This window comes from Manacus candei, unplaced genomic scaffold (genome assembly GCF_025592945.1).
Source record: "Manacus candei isolate 608988 ecotype Guabito, Panama unplaced genomic scaffold, ASM2559294v1 h1tg000041l, whole genome shotgun sequence".
In the NCBI taxonomy this organism is placed as follows: Eukaryota; Metazoa; Chordata; class Aves; order Passeriformes; family Pipridae; genus Manacus; species Manacus candei.
In genome coordinates, this window is record NW_026138089.1 from 1,328,576 (window position 1) to 1,356,318 (window position 27,743).

Sequence of the window (27,743 nt, forward strand, 5' to 3'; positions counted from 1 at the left end):
AGACTCCCTGTGACTGACAAGTCCAATGTTGAGACCTGTATGATTTTAGAATGCTTCCCTAAATAAAGTTCTCAGAAATAAAACAAACACAAATCTACTCTGATAAGGAAAACTTCTCATGGTGGAGAACTGAACAGTTTTTCAAAAACAATGGTCAATTTTTCAGGCTTGGCAACTATTCTAATATAACATCCCTTGAATAATGAACAGACTTGAGCTTGAGAGGGTGTCCCTGAGGCCCATAAAAGAGTATGCACACTGTTTTGGCTTCAACATTTGGAAATCAAATGAAAAAATTAGCAATTTCAATAACCACAAATGGAGTATTTACCGTCAGTGTATCAAAACAGCCCAGGAGATCTCATATTTGTCTGAGACCAGTCTTCTGCTCATGTCAAGTGATGAAGGGATCAATGCAACATGGCTGTTGCAGAAAAAGGGACTGTAACCCTACCAACTGGAAAGCAATGATACTGTGAAGGAAATATTTTGGGAAGAGGGTATTTTTGCATATAGCAGCAAGTTCTCTGCAGTGGGGAGATCAGAGAGACACTCGGAGTCACCTCTGGCATGGCCTGTGCCTGCCTGGGGACACTTGCCCTTCCTATTCCTTACTTGGCGGCCTGAGAGAATGGTACAACCTAGAAATGTGAAAGCTGTATCTGCTGCTATCAAATCTCATTGCCATCTTAGAGAAGTTTTTAAGAAGGACAAGGATTTAGTATAATTTTGTATAGCAGTAAATCTATACAAATTCTTAATAACTTTTCTACCTGTAGTGCTACAGAGCCTGGGGTAAAATTCATAGTACAGAAGAGTGAGAGATAACATAATAATTTTAACAAGGTATGCACATCCCATTAAAATTAAAATCATGTATCTCTACTGCCATGCAATCTGTATATTTTAAATACCTGAACAAAAAAATATGAAGTAAAAAAATTAGATGTAAAGGAATGCAGTAATTAAAGGTTCCTTAATCCTGCCACCCTGTGCGCCATTATTACAATGTTATCTTTAAATGGCATGAGCACATTTCCTTTTCCCCAGTCTTTCCTCCACTCAGCCACTTCTTTTTCTGATTTGGTAGTCTGAATGTGCAAATCCCAGTACATGCTCCTGATCTCATCTTTCTTTATATCTTACCACTCAGCATGCAGGTCCTGGTTTTATGTACTGCATATCCTGAACTGAATACAAAGAATTTAATTTCCTTATAAGCTCGTATATAACTTTATCACTGCACTATCCCAGTTTTTCATTAACCTTTCACCTTTCAGACTAGAATATTTGGCTGCAATCTCCCAGGGAAAATATTTTTTTCTTTTTCTCACCCATCTTGAAAACTTAGCCCAAACAATACATAAAGAGCTAGTTGTTTTCACTGCAGTTAACTGAAATTTTTGATTTTTAGATTAACTCCTCTCAAATAAACACTGACTGAATGAAAGTGACCATTAAACAACATGTACTTGGAATGACTGCATGAGTAGCTGAAAAGTCTTGGCTTACTCCATGGGTTACTTATGTAGATTCAATTCCTGAGTTCTTCTTGCTCAACTGAGTACTCCTACATTTAAGTTAAGACTCTATGTGGTTATGAAGGACATTTCCAGTAACATTTAAATTTTACTTCAAATGAAAACACATGAGTGTGTTAGAAGGAAAGAACGTGTTTGTATTTTTTAACAGCTGCTCTGAAGCTTTTAATACAAATTGATAACTGCAAATCTAGGTCCCATTGGAGTTATCAGCCAATTTCCAGTGATTCAGAAGTCAGGATCTCAGTCAAAACTCAGACACTTTGGGAGGTAATGGTTTTCTACTGAAAGTACTCGTACTTTCTGCACTTTGGTAGTAGCATAACCCCTTGCTTATTGGGGAAAGAATCGTTCCTACAGTAAATGGGATTCAGGTGCCTTGAAGCCAGAACAGTGGCTACAATTAAAGCCTTTTTTGCTGCAGCATTAGTTTAAGTGCACATTTTCAAGATATGCTTTTCCAGCTCAGCTGAGAGTAGCGTCAAATCTAGTGCCTGTCAGTCCTGGAATATTTTCTATCCAGTGCTCTTGTAGCAAATTAGGTAAAGATGTTGGTTTAGAAGCCTCATCTTCTGATTTTTACACTTTGTTATTAGTGTTTGTAGAAACATACTGTAGGACACTGCGTCCAACATAGGCCTTGCCTTTATTCCAGTAGAAAGATCCAGGGTTTTCTGAGGCTGAGAATCTGCTCTGTTCAGGTACTGGAAGAGTTCAAGGCCAGATTAATGGGGCTTTGAGCAACCTGGTCTACTGAAAGGTGTGTCTGCCCATGGCAGGGGATTGGAACTAGATAATCTTTAAGGTTCCTTCCAACCAAGCCATTTTATTTCATATTTTTTTGTTCAGGTATTTAAAATATACACATTGCATGTCAGTAGAGATACGTGATTTTAATTTTAATGGGATGTGAATACCTTGTTAAAATTATTATACATGCATATATGAAGAAGTGTTCCAGTTATTAAGGTAGAAAAAAAAGCAGAAATAGCTTTTGTAGAAATTGTGAAGAAGAGAGAGAGTTCTTGCTTGATCAAGAAAAGCAACAGTAACTGAAGCCCACTTTGCAAATGGGGGAGCACAAGATCAAATACAAAAATGAAGAGTAAGAGATGAAGTAAGAACTGGAAATGAGGTCAATCGCAGCTGCTATGCACAGGTGAAAACCTACAGTTTCTTAGACTTTGCCCTTAAGAATTGAAAAGATTTCTCTTGAAGTGCCAAAGAAATCTTCATGCTCCTCTTCTTTCCAAATGTTGATACAATGGTACAATGGTACAATGGTACAATGTCACTTCCTGGATCATCCCACTACAGAAGCAAAATCATTTTTATCTTTTCTAATATCTTATGACTGCAAACAGACTTCTTCCTGCAGTTCTCCACAGACTGTTATTGAAATATTGTCCCATTGGTTGTTTTGGACATCTTTTGCATCTCACAGAGCAAGGCCAAGAGATACTGTGCTGATGAATTTTATGTTGGACTTCCTACTCATCCCAACTTTATGGACATCTTATTGGGGAATTGAATGCATAATGTGAAGCCTGATTAGTACCATAAAATTATCCTCAGCCTGCCTGGCCTTGGCCTGAGGCTAGGTGTCACACATTGGAAAGAAGAATTCCCTTCAGTGTTCATAAAACTTCACAAAATCAGTAGAGTTAGAATGAATATTGAGGCAGAACTACACCTGGGACCAAACACTGTACTGAGTTGTTTATATTGAATAGGGTTAATTGTAATGTCCAGAACAGGTAGAAAGATGTTTTCAGGGGGAAAAAGGCAGTTCCCCCCCCCAAAAAAAAAAAACTTTAATGAAAACAACACAACAAAAACATGTCATGAAAATGTCACTGAAGTGGCATTAGTATTTGTGCTCCTTTAAGCAATCTCTCTGTCAATTAAATCACCCACAGCTGAAGGTAATGACCCTTAATCTCTACATACAGCCTTTAGGAGCAGCAAAATTGATCTTGAAATCCTCAAGAACATCATAGAAATGAAGCCGATTGTGTAGTTGCTTATTTCTTGCTGTTAAATTTATCCAGTTCATATTGTGCTTGAAAGACTTGTTAAAAAAGCCCCAAAACGTAATTGTTTGTTGTTTGTTTTTTTCACTACATATTGCAAAGAACTGAAAAGAGTATACAGAAAAAATATTTTGCATTCTTCAAGATTATCATAAAGCAAGTTAACCTATCAGGCAAAACCCAATAATTTTAAATTTCTTTTTTTTTAGCCTGCTTTTTAAAAAATGTACTTATTTTTACATACAACCCTCTAAATAAATTTAATCATGAAACTGCATTAAATATAAAACTTTGGGATTATTTTCACTCTGAGATAACAGGTATATGCATGAAAATTGGTCCTGTTTATATCAAGACTTAGCATGCAAACTGGAAAAAAGAAATGTCAAAATCATGAAAAGGTCATATTGTAAAGATTTCCTGCAGACTGACAAATTTAATTTGCATAATTATTATAATTTTCGTTACATAAAAGAAAAACTTAAAATATGGCTTTACAAGGGTTTGTTTCATTACAGCCTAAAAAAGACAGGCCAGAATCCACAGTGCAACCCCAAAAATAGAAAGATCAAACTCATTTCAATCACTTGGCCATATTTGCATAAGAAGTCTGTGACAACCAAAAATTAAACCCACTTTACAAGCATGTCCTCATCAACTGCATTAAGACCATCCATTCTTGCCTTTAATTCCCTTTCTTGGTTCACTATGCACATATATATATTTTTATATGTATATATACACACACGTGTGTGTATGCTGATGCGCAACTAAGGATGTGTGTGTGTGTGTGTGCATTACTCTGTGTATTTATACTCACAAACTAACTCTTGCATTAAGGGTAAACAGGAGCCCTCCTCACTGTCTAATCTTGATTCATTTTCTAAATGAAGTCCAAATTTAGCACTCAAATGCTATATCATAATGCTTACTACATTAAATGGCTGAATTAACATTATAGAGAAAGTCTTGACCTTTGATAATCATCTCAGCTTTTGCAATAACACACCACAAGATCTATTTTGTCACTCTATTCACCTTTGAAATTAGCAGCACCAGGTTATTTTGATAGATTGTAGCACTAAGCATGCATCAAATATGCAAATTTCAATATTTTCATAGTGGGAATATCTGAAGAATATTATTTTCAGTGTTACAAATAAGTTCTATTTATTAACTCTACTTGTAAGCTTCATGTCTGGAAGACATTAAAAATAAAGTAAATTAATAATTTTCAGACTACCATCAATTCTGCATATATTTACTACAAAGGAGTTATCTGTAGTCATTCTACAGTCATCATTGGAACTGAAGAAACAATTCATTATGAAATAGGATCATTGAAACATGGATCTTAGAGTGAGGAAGTGAAATACTCTTTGAATCCAAATGGTTCAGGTGTTACAAGATGTCACTTTATCACTTTTAGCACATCAAACCTGGAGTCACTTTGAGACATCACATAACTTCTACCTTCTTCACACTGGAGTATTGATTCATGTACATCAGTAGTCCTTTGAAAAACCCACTATTTGACATTGTCAGAGGCATGAAGTAACTCTCTTCTGCTCATGCCTTACATTTCCAAGACAATATTTCATTAGCATCCACACTGTGTAAATGAGTATCTTTCTTCTTTTTCCTCCAGTTCCCTCCGTGGTCACCACCTATCAGTATCTCATCATGAAATCACAAAGTGTTTGGGTCCAGCATCTTACCTATACACCACCTTTAATGGACATGAAGTTTTAAGAATGAATGTTACTAAGCCAAGCTATTGTTGACCAAAATATTTAAAAAAATATTTAGTTCAAATCCCCCTCTTTCTCAGTCACAGGAAATATACCAATATAGTAACATCCATTAACTATTTTTCAAGACTATCTTGAAAGTCTAGATCTTCATTTTTCTTTAGCAAGAGTTAATTATTAACTAATTAACCACATGATCTCAGTGAGATGTGCAGCATTTCAGTTATATTTTGAATAAGAAACTATTGGAAGATACCCTTAAAAGAGGGATAATGCCTCCTAATAGCCATCACTGTTTAAAATAATTAGATTTTATCATTAAACACTTACACAGTGAAAATAGATGAACGTTGCAGGCTTCATCAATATAATACACTCAAAAATTGATTAGAGATATTATTTGAGAAACAGAGGGATTTCTTTATTTCTTTAAGACCTTAGAGACTGAACAAAAAACCAATTTGCTGCTTGTTAAGCAACAAAATTAAGTCAGTATAAGGTTCTCCAACAAGAGAATATTGATAGCTTGCCTTCTAAATTCTGTAGATTAATACATTTATATTCCAATTTCTTCTTTACTTCTTTATCCTATGGGAAGCAAGGGCCGACCGAATTGTTCCAACAACTTCCTGAAAACACATCTCCTTCTTCCCATCTTTACTTATTCTTACTGTAGCAGCACCAGAAAGTGTTCAGTAGGCAGGTTTATTCAGTCTCTCTACTCTGTTAGTAACCTTTCTAGGTTATGGAACACACACTCTTTTCAGATTTAATCCTTCTGAACCAGTCATGAAAAACTTCACCACAGATCATCTAATATTTGATGCTTCTGTGAGTCTGACTAAAGATTCACAACTGTTGCTTTTCTCGCCCTTTTCTAGAAGAAGATTTGTAATATTTATTTGGTCAGAAATCTTGGAAATGTTAAACTAATTACTAAGACTCTTATTTGTTGAACTGATGGTTTTAATGAACTGATGAACTGATGAATTTTGTGAGCCTCAACCACTATATTAGATTTGCATTTCAGAAGAATTTATATTGTAAATTATTCAATCCCATTACTTTCTTACATTATGGACTCTTCAAATAAGTTTAATATTTTAAAATGCCAGTCTCATATCATAACTACAGAGATACGTCTCTTAACTTTCACATCATCCACTGCATTTCAATGTATATGATGTGAACACATAAATGAAGTGGCTTAGTTTGGAATTCAGTTTAAGATATTTCAGTTCTGTGATCCACTTACATTCACATACCTGTGTGCTATGTCTAAACTCCTACTGCATCTATCAGTCTGCCTGATGGAGCCTAGCAAATGGTTTAGCTAAAAAGCCACAAAAAGCTCATTCTGTCTACCTAAGAGTGGGTGAATAGTGGCATGTGGCTTACCCAAATGTATCCTACACTCAGCCTCCTCCAGACCTAGTACCATATATGTCATTCCCTTTCAAATGTTTTGAAAATACTCCTAGAGCCTCTAAAACAACAAGAGTCACTATCCCTGTGCAATGGAATCAAGTTTTAGCTATATTTTAAGGTTAGCTAAATTGCTCTCTGGCCTGAGAACAATGGGAATTAAAAAAAGAAAACAACTGGCATGCAGCCATTTAGCATCTAGATGCTTAAACTGAATTTGATGTCTACAAACAGCTTATATACACAGAGGTAAGCATTTGCAGGAGAGATTCAAAATACAGTTTGAAATAAAATGTTAGGAGCAAACTTAAATGATCAGGTAGGTGGCCCATAATATTACTAGCAATACAAATTGGCTGTTTTGAATTCTGTTAGAGGATGAAAAAAATCTATAAAAAATTTGAAAAAATTAAAAGCCATTGTTTTGAAAATGACTTAAATATCTATTATATGGAATTATTTTTTTCTGTATTTTCTCCTCCTGCATTTGCTAAACAGGCATCTTGAAAGCCGCTTCTTCCATACTGTTGCATATTTCTTTGTCTTTTTCTAAGATGGATGAAGTTAGAAGCACAGTGTAAAGCAAGCAAAATACTGGCTACTCTAACAACATAGAAACTATAATTTTTACTATGAACAATGCATATCAAAGCCACCTGACTACCTGCTAGGACTTTCACCTCTTAAATTACAGCTACAAAAACAAGCAGCACAGTCATATTTTACTATTTTACTGAAATGAGATCTAAAGTGTTACTTTTTTGCTCAGAATTCTTAATTTACTTGTGGCAAGAAGAATCTTGACAATCAAAGGTCAAGAAAAACTAGGTTGCTGAAAGTGTTCTTAGTGAAAAACAAACCTCTAATAAAATAGTTGAAGCAATAGTCAGACTATGTTATTTGTTACATTGCTGCATTTCAGTAAATATCTCAACAACAAAAGAATTAGTAGTTAAAGAAATTTGGTATCACATAGAAGACTTTTCTTTAAATAATTCTCTCTTCAAGCATTTTCTACGCCATTCCTGTAATATTCAATATTAACAATGCCTTCTGCTCAATCAAATGCATCAATTTCTTCTTCTTTACCAATATCAAGAGTCTTCCCCTATTCTGTGTAAGTATGGCCATTTCTTATTTTCCCCTCAGTATAAATAATATATCCTTTAATGAAGTCTTACATATAAGAACTATCTGAACTAACTTTATAAGTTCTAGATGAAGATGTTAAGGTCAGACAGTTGGCCATCTGAAGTGTCAGAAGGGCAAGGGAATGGAGAATGAGTAGATTTCAGTCACCTGACTTTCAACAAGTATCAACCCCAAGAAAATCCCAGATCTCATTTATTTCTGGGAGCAAGTGCTTTTGCCATCTGTACAGGACACTTAATGTAAGCTCCAGTTACCCAAGCTGTATAAATTCCTAATGTTCGCCTGAGGGCTTTTTTTACTCACCAAGGCATCCCTAAGTTGCAGTGAAAAATTTCATGGATGTCTGACTAGCCTACCAAGCTTGCATTTGAAAAGGAGATAGATCAAACCTTAATCTCCATAAGAGACAGATCACTTGTGATGGTTACCATATTCACAGAAGAAAAAGGCCTTGGAAAAGGCTCAGACAAGCTTACAAATGTAGTGCAAAAATAATGAAGGTGCATTAAACTGCCTCCCCACCTCTCTATAAACCAAACCAACACAAAGGTGGGGACCAAGGAAAGTCCATCTCGTATGTGTGACAAAAATTCTCCTGAACTTGCACACCACTTCAAGAGGCTGTCAGAGTTGTTCACTTAGAATCATAGAATCATTAAGGTTGGAAAAGACCCCTAAGATTGAGTTCAACTGTTAATGTAGCACTTCCACAGTCACCACTGTGCAGCCATTTCCTCTGTCCTGTCACTTGTCACCTGGGAGAAGAGACCAACCCCTGTGTTGCTATGACCTCATTTTAGATAATTGTAGACAGTGATAAGATGTCCTCTGAGCCTCCTTTTCGGCAGACATGCTCCAACCCCTCAGTGTCCTTCATGTTCAAAACTGAACACAGGATTTGAGGTGTGGCCTCACCAGTGCCAAGTAAAGAGGGAGAATCACTGCCCTGGTCCTGCTGGACACACTGTTTTTGATACAGGCCAGGATGCCATTGCCACTGCTGCCTCGTATTCAGCCATCAGCAGCCAGTTTTTCCAGGAGAATGCCCTGGGAGATGATGTCAAGCTCTTTATTAAAGTCCAGGTAGACAACACTGTTCCCTTATGAATTAAGTGGGTCAGCTTGTCATAAAAAGAGATCAGATTGGTCCAGCAGGACCTGCCTTTCATAAACTCGTGATGGCTGGGCCTAATTCCCTGTTTGTCCTGCGCATGCCATGTGATGGTACTCAAGATGACCCACTCCATGACACAACTTCTCTACAAAGACATGTAATGGTGGTTCAAACATTTAAACAATTCAAATGGTGCAGACAGTTCTATCCTTATTTTTTCCTGGTTTTCTTTTCCATCCCCTTAGCTCTCTTGCCATAGTGTTATGAACGGCTATATGCTAAATGCTCACAAAACTAATGTTTGGGCCAGCTCTAAACTTGAACTTCTGGGCTTTTTGCACTCCAATAAATGCAAATAATGAAAACTTGCAAATCTGCATTCTGAACTATTTTGGAGAAATTTTAAACCTCTTTCTAGTCCTCTTTTTCTCATAATTACTTCACCACTGTGATGCTACTGATTTAAAGGAACTAATAGAATATCAGGTTCTTCTGAGAATTATTTCTGAGTATTGTTAACATATTTAGTATTCCTTTAAGAAAGCTTATTTCTCTTATCCATTGTGAGATTCCTTTGTCACTAATGGAAATAAATGTAACCAAAGATCTCATGAAGATCTAGGGAAAACCGTGTTATTGAACTTTTAAGATAAACTGATGTAAGACTTCATTTTCATATATTTCCTTTCCTTTTTTTTTCCTTTTTTGATTTTCATTTAGATTTAATAACTAGTTGTTTTAGGAACACTTACTCTTTTTTTTTAAATAATATTTGGCAAAAACTGTGCAAATTAATAAAAATGTTTGTAAGTATGTATGGTCAGGATAAAAGCCCTTCATAGAGTAAGACAGATTTCAAAAATGGCTGTTACCCTGTAATAGCAATTCCCATTTGTAAACATGTTTTACATTATTCAAGATGATGAAGAAACGGTGCTTGCACAAGGTTTATGAAAAATTGATTCTATTTCTTATTTTGCCTACCATTTCCTTCAGTAAAGCAAAGATTTCCTTATACATTCTGAATTCGGGATTTCTGATATTGAATGAAACAATTGTGCATACATTAAATATGTAAAAATAGATATTCTTCTTAAAATGAATTGACATGATTGATATGATTTGACAGAATTAGAGCTGTACAACTAAAAGAAATCAATATTTTTATATTTGAAGATGAGCACTACAGGAACATATCCTATCTAACAAAAGAAATTTATGCTATCTAACCTAAAATGAATTTTCGTGTGATGAAGATAAAGAATGATTTTTTCATAAATTCAGCAATCTCACATTTCCAATCATGGCTAGGAAAGAAAAAACCACCCCGATAAATTATATTGTCCTACACTGTGGTGCTTTTCAAAGATAGTTTGGAAGTAGTTTTAAGCAACAATTTTTTGAAGAATATTAATGTCCTCTTATTTAAAATATCTCTATGGCATTCTATTTTATTCCTGTTTTAAATAAAATATATCTATACTAATTGAACTGTATGGCAGGGAAGTTACGCGATTCAGCAACATAATGTCTGTATGAGTGGATGCATGTGCATATCTATTTGTAAATATAAAATCATAAAATAGAACTGCTGTGAATTTGAAATATCTCTCATACATCCATCCAGTAAAGATTAAAGCTCACCTTAAAACATTAATTAGAAACATTGATGTATTTGAAGCCTCTACCTTCATATTTGCAAGGCCATAGCAAGAGTAATGAGGCTAAATGAAAGTGGACAATAATCTGCCTTCCTTCCTTCCCTTGTAAAATCAGAAAATTCTGTATGCTTCACACTATTTCAGTCTTTACTTCTTTGTCTAGAACGTTGTATTGTGTGTTACTAGGTTAGATATTAGAAAAAGGTTCTCCACTCAGAGGGTGTTTGGGCACTGCAGCAGGCTCCCCAGGGAAGTGGGCAAAGCATCAAGTCTGACAGAGTTCAAGAAGCATCTCTACCTCCTGATGTAAAATCTCACTTTTACAAATAAGTTTAAAAACAACAGTCATTAGTTAGCAAGAGCATATTCAGGTTTAGAAAGATGTCTGAATTGCTACATATACTGTATGTGATGATAAAAATGATTTCTGAACACTCAGACATATCAATGCAAAAACCCCATTTCATCTTTTGCAATATAACCCATTGTAGCACTTCACCATAAATCCCAGTCCTGCCTTCCTCCAGGACTCCACTGACCTAAGCTGATAATATGTTGGGCAACTAATAGAGACACTGTAGTTGATGTTTTTCAGGCAGGGAAGGAAAAGATGAATAAATGAAGAAAATGTTGGTTCAATGGGAACAATATTTCACCTGTTTTTGCAACGTTAAAGGCAGAACATTTGACAGAAATTGCTTATTACTTGCTGTTGTACCAGATAGATAGATAGACACACATGATTTCTGGGAGCTGGAGTTATATATATGCATTAACTCTTTGTGCAGCCTATCTAATTGTATTTATTGCCCATACTTGATAAACAGCAAGCAACCATGTGATGTGACATCCACTGAAAGACTTAATATTTTATATCTTTGGCTTCCTTAAAATTGCAGCACAGAGAAATTGCAACAGAATGATGAAGAAAGGAGGTTCTGAGCAAATTAAATAATACACGTTGGACTGTTTCACCCCTTCAATTAAGTTTAAAATAAAAACTAAACAGAGTCTTTTACTCAAAGTGCAGTTCTGCTTTTGCCCATTTACCCTTTACTGCCTGCCCTCATCACCTCTCAGGTGTATTTCTTCTTGCTGTCCTACTCAAGTTATTGTAATCATCACACTGAACATGTTTGCTACAAGGTAATTTTAAGTGTCTTATCTGAGCTTCTCCACTGGGTTTTTAAAACTGAAATAGCTTGTAACATTTATTCTGAAGGCATCACATCATTAAAATAAACAGAAACCCCAAATCTGTAAGAAAAGACTCCTAAATATCATCTCTGCAATCTTCACTTTGCTCCTTGAAAGAAATTATAGTTCTTGCTCACTAATCTTTCTGAAGATTCTTTGATACATTCTACCAGTAACCAACATAAGGTGACAGCAGGGCTGAGTATTCTGATTTCAGTGACAAGACCAAAAAGCAATAGTAGGTAGCTATTTGATGTGAGAGGTTTAGTTAGGTATTTCTGTAGCAATAACTTTGGAAGTACAGATAGAGTACATAATTTTGTCAGACGGTATCACTTCAGTCTCTTTTTTTTTTTTTTAATCAGATAATTGCTTTATAGTGTAAGAATCTGAAGGAAGGATGAAGAAAGAAGAGAACCATTATACTGCTGAGTATTTAATTTTATTTATATGAGGTTAAAATATCAAGTACATGTTTATCTCAGGAACCTGAATTATTAAGTTTTAAACTAGATTCTAGGTGGGCATTTGAAACTACTTGAAAGTAACCTTTGACTGTATGCAGAAAACATGCACTAAAAAGTACATTCCTCTGATGCTGAAATGAGGTTTTGTCTTCTACCAATAATAATCTTGCTCATACATTTAAAAGGTTCCATCCAAGAAGTATAAAATAGAAACACAGATACAACAAGCTTAGATGGCTCTTTAGAAAATACTAGTGGGTGTCCTGAAGGTGAAAGGTTTTGTAACTTGTCATAATAGTTTTCAGGAGAGCAATTAATTGCTAATTTATTTTTTAAAATCTATCATAGATCTACATGTATAAGCACTGACAACTGGAAATAAATCATGTGCTAAAAAAGCAGTATGTAGTTTAAAGCAGTAGAGAACATATCTCTGAATTGAAAAGAAATTCATGTAGGAAAGGCATAAATACAGGTTGAGATAATAAACACATTTTAAAGTGTGTCTGATTATCTAAATTCAGCATTTATCTATACTTGCTGGAAAGTGCAACATCAGATAATTAAGGTTTTCTTTATATAAGCAGAGGAGATATTTATGGTATTTTAAATAGTATTATGGAATAATTGACAAAACTATTTCCATTTTCATGGCCACTGTTACAAACTTATCTGAAATATATTAATCTAAACATAACTAAACATTTTCCTTAAGTAGCCTAATTTGTAACATTTGGTGGTTTTCTTTTAAAGAGAATTGTCATCATCAGAAAAATCATGTTGAAAATGTTATTGGGCAAACGATTGATATGAAATGTCTCACAGGTTATGTAAAGAGCTCATAGAATAAATGCTTTTATAAACACATTCATTAGTAAAAATCTCCTTCATCACCCACAGATCAGACAGTAATCTGTGCTCCCCCTCCCCAAAATAAAAAGTAATAAAAAAAAAATGTGGCAGACACTAAACATCTCCAGGTGACGGTAAAACAGTTTCCTTATTTTCCTTGCATCATGAGAATAGCTGCATCATGCAGCTTCCTTTTCTAGCCACTCAGTTTCTTTAAACTTTGTAAAGAAACTTTTTCACTCTTTCTATTGTGTATTAGTAGCAAGACCTCTTTTATAGATATGCAGATAGAGAGGAGCACTGTAAAGAGCTGGAAACAATATATCAGTGTTAACCATATCAGAGATGCAGAAAGAGGCTGAACACCTGTTGCAGAAACCAGGAAGCAGAATCTAGTCCAACTTATGGTGATAAAGCTTAATGAATCAGAAGGTTAAATACTTTTGGAAGATATCTGTCACCCAGCCTCTATTATCAGATTAAGCCAGATGTGATTCTAGAGGATATATATCTGCAAAAATGCTAAAATTTCACCTTCTGTTTTCCCTGATGCAACTACTTTACATCAAATAACATTTTTTTTAACAGGAAAAAAATAATTAAATGAAACCATTTAATGAAATCCATATAAAATGAAATCTAAATGTAAAAAAGGAACTTTTTACTCTAGGATTGTGATTGCAAGAGTGAAACCAGAATCAGAACACATTACTTATTCATCCAGTCCTACCCACCTTATAAAGTTTAGATTGCATTATAAATAACTAAATCTATTAAAAAAAAGTTAAAATGTTCAAGATATTCAATAGTAATTTCTACTTAAGCATCAATCATTTCAAGGAAGGGAATGCCAGGAGGAGAAACACAATCAGAAAAAAAGCTTTCTTTGACACAAAAGTCTCACTATTAAGAGCCTTGTTTCATATTTGGTTAATTAAAATGCAATATATTAAAATATAGTACCTTATAACACATGCATAGAGCCCGCTGTCTTGTACCACTGTTGGTCGGAACCAAATGGAGTCTTCTTCTTTGCTCATTCTGGTTCCATCAAAAGCTATAGGTTCTTCAAAATCTCCAGGTCCCGAGCTTTTGTACCACATCAAGCTAAGTCCAGCACTTTGGGCTAGGGAGTAATTAGCTCTAATATATCCATAAAAGAGTGCACATTTTATACGAACAGGTTCTCCCACTAGAACTTGATATTTCTTGTAATCCACAGACCAGTCAGTGCAACCATCAGCTGAAAGAGAAGAGAAAACAACAAGAGGTTGTCAGAGGCTTTGGAGAGCACTGTTCACACAGAACCTTTATTGTGAGAAAGCATTGTATTTGAGAAAAGGCCCTTTGAGTGACTAGCAGGACTCTTTTGATCCCTGAAAAAGTAACTGCATTTTCACAGTATTAATGTCATGTACTTATCTATACTGGACAGTTATTAGGACATTTATTGCTAAGTGTTGATAACTTCTGAGAAAATTGAGCAATTGCTATTTTGTCTTTTGTGGAACTCCAGCATGACCAGTTATAAAATACTGGAGTGAAATTAGTGAAACACAGAGGTGTACACAGAGTGTCCCAATCTGGATTACATCAATCAAATATCTTCAAGGTAACCATGCAAATTGAGTCTCAGAAGATATTAGGGCATAGAACTGTGGTCTGAATCAAAAAGTGTGGAAGTTTGAGATAGATTTGAAGGAGAAGTAGAAACTTTCTTTACACTAGGAGTAAATGTGCAAAAAGATACTGTCAGGAAAACTACTGTCAGTAATCTTAATGGATTATTCAAGAAGATGATAAGCAGATCTCACTTGGAATTTCTGACTTTCCAGAAGTACATTACAAATTAATCTTTGTTCTCTTGAATAACATCAGTTGCTACTGATACTGTCCCACAATAACTGTTCATCAGAAAGCAATACTAGATTTGCTAGACTTTCTGAACTCCAGCAACAAAACCAAACCCCAAAACCAAAAAAACCACAACCTCCCTTCCTCTTCCTCTTTATTTTTAGTTAAGAATACCAAAGCAAAAAAAGGAGAAGGGATGTTTTATACAATAAAAGCTTATGATTTTTTTCTTACGGAATTTCAACCATGGAAATTCACCATTATATTCATTCACTTAAAAACTCAGCATCCAGTCTCAGCTAGTTAGTTAGGGCCCAATCCAGTCAGTAGAAAGCAATCATTATAACCAAAGTGCAACTTATTTCATCCTAAAGTTAGTATCTATGTCTCGTATAAATATTTGGTCATTGAATTTGACACTTTATTAACTTTAAAAGATCTTAGATAGATAACTAGCTCAGAAAATCAACTTTTGCAAAGCTGAAGTGTCATCCTAGAGCTGGTTGAATACTGACTTTAACAGAGAATTCAAACTAACTGTGCAAGATAAAGCAGTATTAGCACTTTAAACCTAGACAATGTATTGGTCTGTCACCTAGGAGAATAACATCCCAGACAGTGATTTCTGAGATATATATTTGGATAATACCACAGTACTTATTATGCATGCAAAATAAGAAATACTCAGACATCTTCATACAGCGTTGTGTAAGCAATAACGTAACAGAACATTGAAAGATGAAGGGAAAAAAATAATGAAAACTTTAGAATGAATTTGCATTGTAAACAGAATTCACATAAAGAAATATTTCATATATCTTTAAAGTGTCTCCTCCTGCATTTATTTTTAAAACCAGGAAGGGAGTATAATATGTCCCTGTTCCAATTTTCCTACCCAACAGTTCCTAAAAATTAGTAACAATTATGAGGCCCTAACAAGACTTAGTTGTACTCTTGTAGAAATTGAAGTGAATGAAAGCTACACTATTAGTTTTCCCATAGGACTCTAAGAAACTAACTTCCATTTATTTCAGAATTCAATTACATCTTTGTTATTTTCATTTTTTACCTTTCTGAAAGTGCATTCCCTTTCTGATACTATTTCTCTCTGCTTCTACATCCCCATGCTAAAAATGAATTAACAGACACCTCTTACCAGTGTAAATTTCATTATATAAGTAACCAGGTAATGGGTTCTTCATCATACTTTATTATCAAATTTTAATCTTGCCTTTCACTGCCTAATTGAGTTAGTACACTTCGGTTTATATTATTAGTCTGTTAGTTACGTTTTCTCTCTCAGGATATTCAGTTCTAATGGTTCCCAGTTCCTTTAGCTTGCTGAATCCACTAGAATATATTGCAACTCTGTTTCAAGCCTTTGTATCAAATGAAGGATGCAGAGCAAATGCTACTGACTTTATTTCAGTCTGCTATTTTACATAAAAGCATGCTAAGGATAATCTGCAGTACAGTTTAATATGCTGGCAAATATTCTATATCACACACAAAAACAGAGAGAACATTACCAAATTCAGCACTAGTGAGGCCACATCTGGAGTGCTGTGTTCAGCTTTGGGCTTCTGAATACAAAAGCCATTTACAGACTGGACAGAGTCCAACAAAGGTCCACGAAGATGGTTAACGGACTGAATCATCTCTGCTATGAGCACAGGCTGAGAGCTGAGACTGATCAGCCTGGAGAAGAGAAGGCTCGGGGAAATCTTAGTAATGAATACAAATATCTGAAGGGAAGTTGCAAAGAGGACGGAGCCAGGCTCTTTCCACTGGTGCCCAGTAAGAGTACAAGAGGAAACTGAAACTCAGTAGGCTCTTTCTGGACAGCAGGAAACACTTTTCTACTTTAAGGGTGACTGAGCATTGGCACAGGTGTTCTAGGAAGGTTGAGGATTCCCTATCCTTGGAGATATTCAGAATCCAGCTGTTTCTAGGTGGCCCCACTTGAGCAGGGGTTTGAACCATATGACTTTCAGAGGCCTCTTTGGACCTCAACCACCCTGTAATTCTGTGCTTTATTACAGCTACACTCGACGATAATCTTAAGAAAGCATGTGTCCTCTTCTCAACGTGATCTTTCAATGAAGCGAACATCAGAATGCTTCTCTTCCTGCTTACAGAAATATTATACCAGTTAAACTTTGCCAACACTGACATTCAAGTCACTTAGAACTGTATTAACCTTATTACGGCTGGAAGGCTTAATATCTTAAAAATCTTCCAGGAAATACCTCACAATACTACTCAGCCAATGTGCCTTCATCTATAAGAAGGTGCTAATGCAATTCTATTGGATATAATAGAAATTCATCATTCCTATCAAAAGACACAGACAACATTCTGTGATATTTTGTGAAAACAATGACATTTCAGAAGATAACTGTCTATCTCTGCCTAAAATGGTCCTATTCCACTGTAACCGAGGAGTATAAACAGAGGTTTAAAACCACATAAGCGAATGAAAATTAGACTGTCATGTCCTTAAAAATTATATTACTGTGAACACTCAGATAGATGATAGCATGCATGCACTATAACTGACCCTTTCCGTGTGCACTCGGCATTTGAGATGTGGAGAACACATGCAGTGTTCAGTTTAGAAAAATTTGGATGTATCAGAAACCTAATTAAAATCCTCATTTCCAAATTCCTTGAAGAATGAAAAGATATATTTTAAAAGACACAAACATACATTTAGACACCAACACCTGCAATTAGGTGATTCAAAACAACTGTGGGGAAAAAATACACTCAGTACTTTGCAATGTTTTTATTTATATCATCACATCATCAAGCAGTCAATCATCTTTTATTTTATTTTATAAATTGGAAAACACTTGAAAAATTCAACGGCTTTGAAATTTCAGAACTGCCTTCAATGAATGGTTGTAGTCCCTGATGTCTATTTTAGTAGGCTGCCAGTTATTGCTACACGTAATAGCACAATACAGTGTCCAAGATAAATATCATTCACTCAGCTATTTCCTTGAGTGATTTCAGGGTATGAAATAAACCCGACTAACATCACTGTCCTAATAATAGATCACTCTGCTGGATAAACAAGCTTCTTGCAGGTTGTACCTGCTGATTGGACCTAGCACACAGAGTATTCCTCATTACTAAGAAGGTCTTCCCCTTAATTTTTCAGTATCATATGTATCATTTTCAGGGCCAAATTCGATGCTGAAAAGGAGAAAAATATAAAGTTAATAACTCCTGAGTCCACTGCTATAGCCTGGTTTCATTCAAAAGCTTCAATTCAATTTATAGGTTTCAGGGTTAGAAAAGGTCTTTAAGTTTCCAATACATTGGTTAAAATCTGATTTCTAGACACCCAAACAAATTAGATGTGACAGTTGAAAACATCAAATTATCCGAAATTTATTACAGTTAATAATGTTTAATAAAATAAAAATTGATAGATTTATTTTCTCCTGATTATCTGTGTTTGTAATTCTGTTCTTAATTTCATACAGAAAGGATTATACAGTGTCACTGTGCCTTCTGTTTATTTGTCAACTACTTCAGAGGTTTTTAAAGGCCTTTGCAAACCTGAGGAAGAAGCGATCTCATAAGTCACAATAAATTCTGAAAAGTGGGTATCTAAGGAAGAAAGCACCAGGTCTTGTTCCTAAAGCTGGGAACTTGTCAAGGAGGTCACTAGGGAATGCAGAAATAAGATGGCAGTATGTAGGTAGAGAAAGCGAGTAAAGGATATTGTATCAGTAAGATTTTTCGGTAGAAAGGAGAATACGGGCATAATATGTCCAGAAAAGGGGCTTTCCTTAACTGGCTCCTCATAAAACACCTTTTCAAAATGTTTATTGAGTGATGCGTCAAACTCAAAATTACTTTCTTTAAAAAAATTTTCACAACAATATTTTACCATCAAATCGCAATCTGTTCTTGATCCCCTCTCTTTAACCTGATTGTTTCTTTCTGCTTTTTGCTCAAACTATCAAGCATTAAAAAAAAAAAAACAAACAAATAAAAAAATAAAAAAATCTATCAAGAGTTTATACTTTCTAACACACTCATTACAGTGCCTGAGCCAATTAGCTCTGTGCAACATGACACATGGTATTCTACTGTGGATTCTCATTATGAAGACATGCAAAGATTGTCTATTTTTGGTTTGTGTATACTTTTATTTGCTATAAAAATAAACTCTAACAAGAATGAAGAAGCAAAGCTTAGAAAGACAACATACTATGGAGATAAGAAAGAGAACATGGTCAGTTCTATTCTTAGACTTAGACTAATCTTGTGCTTAGATTTTTTAGTACCAGTATAAAATTGGAAAAATGAAAAAAAAGTTGATTTAATATTGGTACTTATATTATCATAAGTCCATGTCAGGTATTTTATACACAAATTTCCTTTTGCACTAAGACTGCTATGACAGCTCTGCATGTTGCTATGCTGCACTTCTGTTTTTGATACAGCATTTTCATTTCAAAATGCCATTTTTCATTCTCTTGAAAACTCATATAAAAATTGTTTTAGGCTAAAAACTCATATATTTTGTTCTCAGTCTAGAAGTGTGTAGTGGCTATTATGAGAGGGTGCCAGTAATCGAAAAAGATATTGAAGGACATTTCAAGGAGACAGAACAATTATTTTGGATATCATCATCTGTTAAAGAAGTTAGATCATAAGAACTGAACTTGTTGCAGCCCCACTTGAGATAAGTTTTAAAAGTAGCAGATTTGGCAGTTGAGGAATCTTGGCAAATGCACTAGCCCACAAGAAGAGGAGTAATGAAAAAAAGAAAGTTATGGCTTGCCATAAATTAATGCTGTGTTTCCTGGCTTTGGAATACTGTACTGACATGAAACAGAATACATATGCCTCAGTATTGTACTACTTGGAGGTATAATAATCATGAAAATACCTTTGTGTTTATTTGGTGGGAAGTTTTTTTGCCATTCTCTCTTTTACCTATTCCAAGTCAGATTAAATAGCATTTTTGTCTGAATTACTACTAAGCCTTTAATTATCACTATAATGTTGTAGAAAAACTTAAAACATGAAAGCTATTTTTAAGAAAAAAAAGTAGAATAAATATACTGTGCAAGATAAGAAGGAAGAGCAAATGCTGAATTTCCTAAATTCCTACTCCAAACTAAGAGTTCATCCCTGTTGTTCATTCAGTACCTCTTGTATCTTTCAAATCCTCCTATTCTGCTTCACCATGTCATATAAATAAGGAGGCTTCATAAGCACACACTTTAAAGACAGCCTGGCCCATACTGACTGATCAGGTTCTGGTGAGTTGACACCAGGCCAGCAGCCAAGCACCCACACAGCTTCTCAATCACTAAACCACACGTGCAACAGGAAAGGGGAAAGATAGGAAGAGCAAAAGCAGGAAAATTCATTGGTCAAGATAAAAATAATTTAAGAAGGGAAGAGAAGAGAAGAGAAAAAAAATAACAATCACAAGTGATGCAAAGGCACTCACTCATCACCTCTCACAGGCAGACCAATGCCCAGCTAGTCTCTGAACAACAGCTACCTTGATAACCAAAACCTCCCCATTTTTATTGATAAGTATGATGTTATTTGGTGTGGAATATCCCTTGGGCCAATCGAGCTCACGTGTCCCAGCTGTGTCCCCTCCCAGTGTTTTGTCCCATGCACCTAAACCTATTGGGAATTAGAATGGCAAAAAGAGAAGCCTTGATGCACTGCAAGCACTGCTCGGCAATGGTCAAAACACTGGTGTGTTATCAACACTATTTTAGTCACAAATCCAAAACGCAGCACCATAAAGGCTGCTATGAATAAAAATAACTCCATCCCAGTAGACCTGGTACACAGGTCCCTAATCTTCTATGTACTTCTGTATGCTACCTTCTTTCAATTATTCATTTTCAACTCAGAGACTGTCTGTACATTTACAGTTACAGCATAGAGATGGCAACATAATGTAATCAATAGCCACATAACACAAGAGTTTGTTTACCACATTAATTTCCAAAGCCTGTTATTAAACTGCATTAATTTCTGTGCCCCTCTGAAATGAATTGTTTCTTGTTTGTTATATTTACTATACAATTTTATTTGAGAACAGTTCTACATCCTCTGTTTCTTATGTGGCTATCCTAGATTATCTGTGGTTGTTTTAGGACCTTAAGAATACAAATCACTTCCCTCCCTGCTCCCCAAAAATACTGTGATTTATCTTGAAAGGTAAGTTCTACTCAGTGTCACTGTCATACAATTTCTACATATTATATAACTTTTTATATAAACTTTTATATATACATATTACATATATATGTTTAGATAAGGAATCTCAATTGAGTATGTGAGGAAATTAAGTCTGGTATACATTGGTCTTAGATTTCCCTCTGGAATGACTAAATAAAGTGACTAAAACAAAAGAGTAACCCCGCCTGAGGAGAAACTACTATGGGGAGATGTTACACTAACTTCTAAAAATTGAACAAGCACTTGTAAAGGTGCCTTTTAGAAAGGAGATTTCCAAGAAAAGAGAATCTCTGGGCCATACTAATGTGTCATGTTGTACAGCAGATGGTAAATTATTTAATCTCTTCCATAATCTCTCATTATTGAAACTACTTCTGAAAATGCATTCTGTTCTCCAGTAGCTTCGTTTTGGAGATTATGAGGAAGATCAAAGATTTTTGATGATGGAATTTCAGTAGCACTTGGGTAACAGCTGCTCTGTATACCTCTAAACTTTTTCCTACAAAGAATTCAACTGCTGAATACTACAAAGTCGCTGAATATCAGCTGAATTGTGATAACTAAATATATGAAAACTGTCCACTTGGAGTAAATATAAGAAAATTCAGTAGATTGGTTTGTAATGCAAGAGGATTAAAATTAATCAAGTTACAACATGTGTACAGCAGAGTACAAACACCTTGTTGCTGTAACTTATCTAGTGGAAATTTCTTAAGATGTATGATCATGACTATGTGACTAGAACTGTGCAGAAAAAAAAGAATTGCAGTGAGAGCTTCAGAAAGAGCTGAGACTGAAAAAAAACCACTTTATTTCAAACAAAGGGTCACTTTTTACTTTAAAACTTCAGATCAAAAGTTCTAACCATATAATTAATAAGTATAAATAGGTCATGTTGTTACCAGAAAAAGTACATATTTTTAAAAGTTACATATTTCTTTTTATTAATCTATTATACATTGCTTTCACTCTTAAAATACTGGAAGAGAGATAATATATTGAAACTGTGGTCTTGGATTTAAAATATCAATATTCTTTGTGAAACAATATATTAACTGCATAAAAGTCCAAGTGGTCTTGACGACTATTTCTTGCCTATTAGACTGAAACTGTAAATAAGGATTTATTTAAAGCCATGTATGTGTCAGACAGATATTGGTGTCCATACATGCAATTAAATAGAAGTTAAAATACAGTCTAACATTTAAGACTACAAACCAGTTCCAGGAAGCTTCAAAGCTTCTCTTTTTCTTCACTCAATATGACAAAGTTATTTATTTTTCCCCAAGCTGGCAAGAATTTTTAAATAATCTTCACTGTACATCACTGCTTCAGTTTGATTAACTGTGTGTGCGTTTGCATGTAGAAAGAATTGACCTAGTAATTACAATGTTCTCCAAGAGGGGTATGATGTCAATATTTATATCAATATATTAATACAAATGTATGATGCCATTAGGAATCTGTTGAGCAAGGCTTTATAAACCATTGGCAGTTTTGAGACACCCCAGAAACAGAATTGAGGACAGAATTTTTAGGCAGGACAGTGGAGCAGGGGTGGACTGAAAGGCTGAGCCTGGGAGGAGGAGGGAGGCACCGGGGCAAAGAGGTCTGGAAGGGCAGCTGCTTTATGTCCTGGTAGCTGTAAAGGCACCCATGTGTGCCCTGGCAATGAGCACTATTGCACTGGGAGACCACAGGGATTTTCCACGAGATAGGTCAGATCAGGACCTGTGTTGTGCTGCCACCAGACAGGGGCAAATAATGATCAAAGATGGAAAAAACCCTCCATGAATCTGTATCTTCAGCAGGTGACATATCTACTTTAAAACATAGTTGTCCTTTTAACAGTCTGTTCTATGTTGTGCTATTACACATCTGAACAAATTAAAAAAAATATACAGTGATACAGGTGCATTGCTTTATGTCCATTTAGAAAAGTATCAACCTTTCATAAAAGACAAATTTTCCTTCTCTTTTGTATTTCTTTTTAGTACCAAGAGCCCTTTAACATTTTCTGTGTGAATGACTCAAAGGAAAAATAAATTCTTGATGTTACTCTGAAGTTTACTACCAGTACAAATAGAGCACCAACTACCATAATAAACAGTAAATATACACTAACCAAAACTTAACCATTACCAATTTGTAGATCCTCCTTTATACAAAAAATACTATAATTTAATGACTACCAAAAGTAGAATATAACCGACTATGGCGACAAAAGAAGAAAAAAAAAAGAAAAAATATGCTGGTGCTACAAAACCACAAGAAAAACTTCTATATATGTATAACAGTGGGTTAATTTATCATCAAATGGTTAAAGAAAGAACACATTTCCTTATAAAATAGAAATTTTTAATTTAAAAGTTTTTATGATATATGCTCTTCTTGTAGATGTTACTAAGTACAAAACATGGCAGTTTAAGCCAATAGGAAATTCTTGAAAGACTTAGCAAGGAACAACAATATTAACTGAACTTTAAAGAGAAAATATTAACTACAGTAAATCTGCACTCCATGGATTACAAAAAGTCATTATAAATCTGTTTGTACACTTATTTCTGTTTTAGAAGAACCCATATTATTATAGCATCTGGCATTTTCCTTCCTTTTTTTTTGTCCATATTAAGTCGAGAAGCTAAAGCTTATGAAAGTTATTAAATTTTGTAAATCTTTGCTCCCCAGTTTGACATTTCCTCTGTTCCCATATGCCATGTTTGCCACACTTGAGACAGCTTACCAAAGAGAAAGAGGTCACTAGAGTAATGCAGTAGTTCAGTACTTTAATCTCATTAGGCAAAGGAAATTAAAATCGCTACTATTTGAGTTTGAGAAGAAAACTTTACTCCTTTCACCAAAGTTTGCTTTAAAGCTTAGTGTGAATGTTTTGGTTGAAGCAAATCTAAAGAAATAGAATGGATTTAATTGAGTTAGGAATCTAAATCCCACAAGACTCAGATAAAAAGCTTTCTCGGGTACCTTTGTGGATCAGGTAAGCACACTAATGTGCTTAGCTGCATTGAATTTCAAAGACAAAAATCAAAACATCAGAGCATTTCTCTTTCTTTCATAATACTATATCCTAGAATACATCCAATACAAAATTGACTCACTAGATAAAGAAAAAATACATTATTATACTGAAATACATTTTTACATCCTGACTCTATGAATACCATAGTAATATTTTTGAAATTAAATTCTGAAAAAAATTTCAATCAGAAAAATTCATCATCTTCAACTGAAAGACAATTTTTTATACATTATCAAAAAAATTTTTCATTCTGGTTTAATGAACAGACACATGATATTTATTTGATTGTAGGACTGCTTTTTTTTGCAGTGACACTGGGACTCATGACCAGGTAAGATGGCTCAAATTTGCCCTAGCAACCATAATTCCTAGTGGTCAACTCATGCAAAATCCTTGCAGCCACAGTAACTCTCGATTAAAGATGAAAAGGGAATTACATCACTAGACATAGAGTTCAGCATGGAAGTTGCACAGGAGAAAGGATTTGGACTTTGGACATCCAAATAATAATTTTACAGGCAAAAAAAAAAAATTCTATTTTGATTTACTTCAAGAATTGTTTCAATAGTTCCATACAAGTTACTATGAAGAAAATGGTCTCTATCCCTGCTAAAATCAGCACAATATCAAAATGAAATTCCACAGATTGGGTCAAACCAACCTCAAAAGGTGTATTTCAACTGCTCTTTCCTCTAAATTTATGTAATGTAGTAGACACACATTGAAAAACTAAACATTATGAATTATTACTGAACAGCAAAAAACTCAAAAAAACCTATATATATCTATAAGAAACAAGGAATCTTACACTGTGTAGTTATAAGTTTGCAAGCCACACAGTCGAAGCACATACTGAGTTAGCAGTTCCAGTCATTTCTAGATGGTTCCAGGCAGTTCCAGACGTTTCCAGACAGTTCTGTGGTTGTTAGGGGTGCCAGGGGTGGTTCCAGGGCAGTTTGTGACACATTGGGACACTGGCAGTGGGGGTGTTTAAGGAGCACAGAGACCTGGGGTGGAGACCAAGAGAGTACCTTGCTCAGGAGTCAGCAGCTCCCAAACGCCTCTGTGACAGAGCAAGATGGAGATGTCCATGGAGGAGAAGGCAAACCCCAACTCCCACCCCATGACGGGGCTCCTGAGCCTGTGGAGGAGGTGCCAGGTGAGAACCAGGGCATAATGGAGAGGTTAATTGGTCAGATGGGGATGGTGGGAGCTGTCTAGGGGCTGGCGTTGCGTTTGCTGCTGTGCCAAAGCAGACACTTCCTCCGGCCCATGAGCAGAGCTCAGGCAGCCTCAGGTGAACCACAGGCAGCCTCAGGAAGAGGAGCACCACGCACCCCTTGCTCCCAGGGCACAAGAGGTGGCAAAGGTGGCAATTTCTCCTGCCTTGTGTGAGGAGGTGACAGCAGCAGTGACACTGTAGCAGTGCCCTGGTGCTCACAATGGGGCTGTGCACACTCAAGCTCAACGGGGCCATGCCTGTTTGCACACTCAGTGGTGCCCTTCTTGCAAACCCCACTTGTGCTCACAGTCTTGCTCTGCACAGGCCCCCTACTTAAAGAACCTGGCCTACAAACTCATACTACCTGGCCTACAATCTCATATTTATGCCTTTCCAGCCACTGAAGGAATGAATGTTTTTATAAAGGAATTCAATGAAATTAGAAATGGTTGCAAGAGTACCTTATAACCCAAATATTCCACCGAGATCAACTTTTATTGAGTGATGCTTCATGTATTTGATCTCTGTGCAGCCTTTTTGCTACCTCAAATGCACTGAAGTAAAGAAAACGCTAGTATATTTTTCAAGATAAGGTCACAGAGCTGAAATAGATGTTGATCTCTGATTATTTAAAATTTCTTCAGAGATTTTTCAATTTAAGAACTAATTCACCTTCTATGTATGCTCATGGTCCTCCTCTGCACATATAGGCATACTTAAATACACAATTTAATTATTAATGATGAATTTTGCTACACAGTGTAAGAAATACTGATAAGAATGAGACCTGAGTGCAATCTGGAGCTGTGCAATTTTAGGGTTACTGATGTCATAGCCCTCTGTTAATACTGTTGGAAGGCAACATGTAGAATGTACAAATACAGGATCAGATTTATGTCAGAAGAAAGGGGATGTGACTGAAGTAGATAAATAGATATAGATCCCATCATCTGTACAGACAAAGATGAATTTGTGGGTTTATGTCCAGACAGAGGGGAAAAAAAAGACTAGGAATTTTTCTATCAGAAAAAGAGAAACTGTTTCCATTTTTTCTCTTCCAAAGTGAAAGAAATAAAGTTATAGGTAATGAAGTAAAAACCAAAAAGAGTATATTAAAACTATCAGAAAGAACCAAGACTGGATAACCCTGAAAGGCTGAGAGGACACATAAAAAAATAACACAGTTAATAAAGTTTCATATGCTTTTCATTACTATAAGTACTCCTTGTTTTGTTTTGTTTGGTCTCAGCATCCAAGTCTTTTTCATGTGAATTCAATAGCAAACAAGTGAATTCCTGCAATAGTTCATATTATCTCCCCAAATTTCCTTTTCTGGGATAAATAATATGTATTAATTTAGAAAATGCTCCAACAACAGGTTTACGCAGGAAGGTGTTTGACTGCTTTATGAGGTGTTAAATTGAAGGTCTCTCTGGGGAGGATTGCAATGTCTGGTAGACAGATAAAAGAAGATACAGAAGAGCCTTGCAACATTCTTCCGGATTTCTAAACAATTGAAATATTTGTGAGAAAATTTAACCTTTTTGATAATCAAGTTATTCATCTTGCTTGGACTTCCTACAGTTTTTATGCCTTTGGAAAAAAATACTTGGGCCACTCGCGACTCTTAGAATGCTTCCATCAATGCTACCTCCATACAATCCTAAACATCCCCTGGTCAGATTATGTGACCAATACATCTGTTCTAGAACAAGCAGCAGCCACAAGCATTGAGCCCCATGTTGCTGAGAACACAGCTGTGTTGGGCAGGGCACGTCTCCAGGATGAAGGATCACCGCCTCCCTAAGGTTTATGGTGAACTTGCCACCAGCTGCCACAAGAGAGGAGCTCGTGTCTGATACCACCTAAGGAGTCTTTCCACTGTGCCTTTTGCAACTGGACTTGTCTATCTCCTATTGGCCTTTTAGGCCACCAGCGTACTTGTAGCAAGTGTGGGTAGAGTCCTTCCCAAATCTTCGTTCACGAAGCCTAGCCATGATGACTTGGGACATTCTAGTTGTTTCAATGTGTGTTTAGACACAAGGTTAACTGCCTGAAATAGGGATACAAGAGGAGAGCAATAGTCTACCAGGACTCTCTACGAAGACAGGAGAAAAAAAACAAAACAACCAAAACAAACCAAAAAAACCCAAACCAAAAATGTAGGTAAATACAAACATATACATGACTTCTTTCTTTATTT

General features: G+C 35.5%; 1 protein-coding gene across 2 annotated transcripts in view; it reads right to left on the minus strand.

The window, feature by feature from the left end:
- The window catches only part of IL1RAPL1 (interleukin 1 receptor accessory protein like 1), a 690,660-nt gene that overhangs the window by 304,819 nt on the left and 358,098 nt on the right, over nt 1-27,743 (minus strand). Inside the window, exons 1-2 of one of the 2 annotated variants that reach the window (XM_051795106.1) lie at nt 24,980-25,031; nt 14,157-14,436 (exon numbers count right to left, since the gene is read on the minus strand). In XM_051795106.1, the coding sequence (XP_051651066.1) occupies nt 14,157-14,296 (140 nt within the window). In that variant the 5' untranslated portion in view covers nt 14,297-14,436; nt 24,980-25,031. Of the gene's footprint in view, nt 1-14,156; nt 14,437-24,979; nt 25,032-27,743 lie in introns of those variants that run through there. The other variant, XM_051795105.1, reaches the window with a different exon arrangement.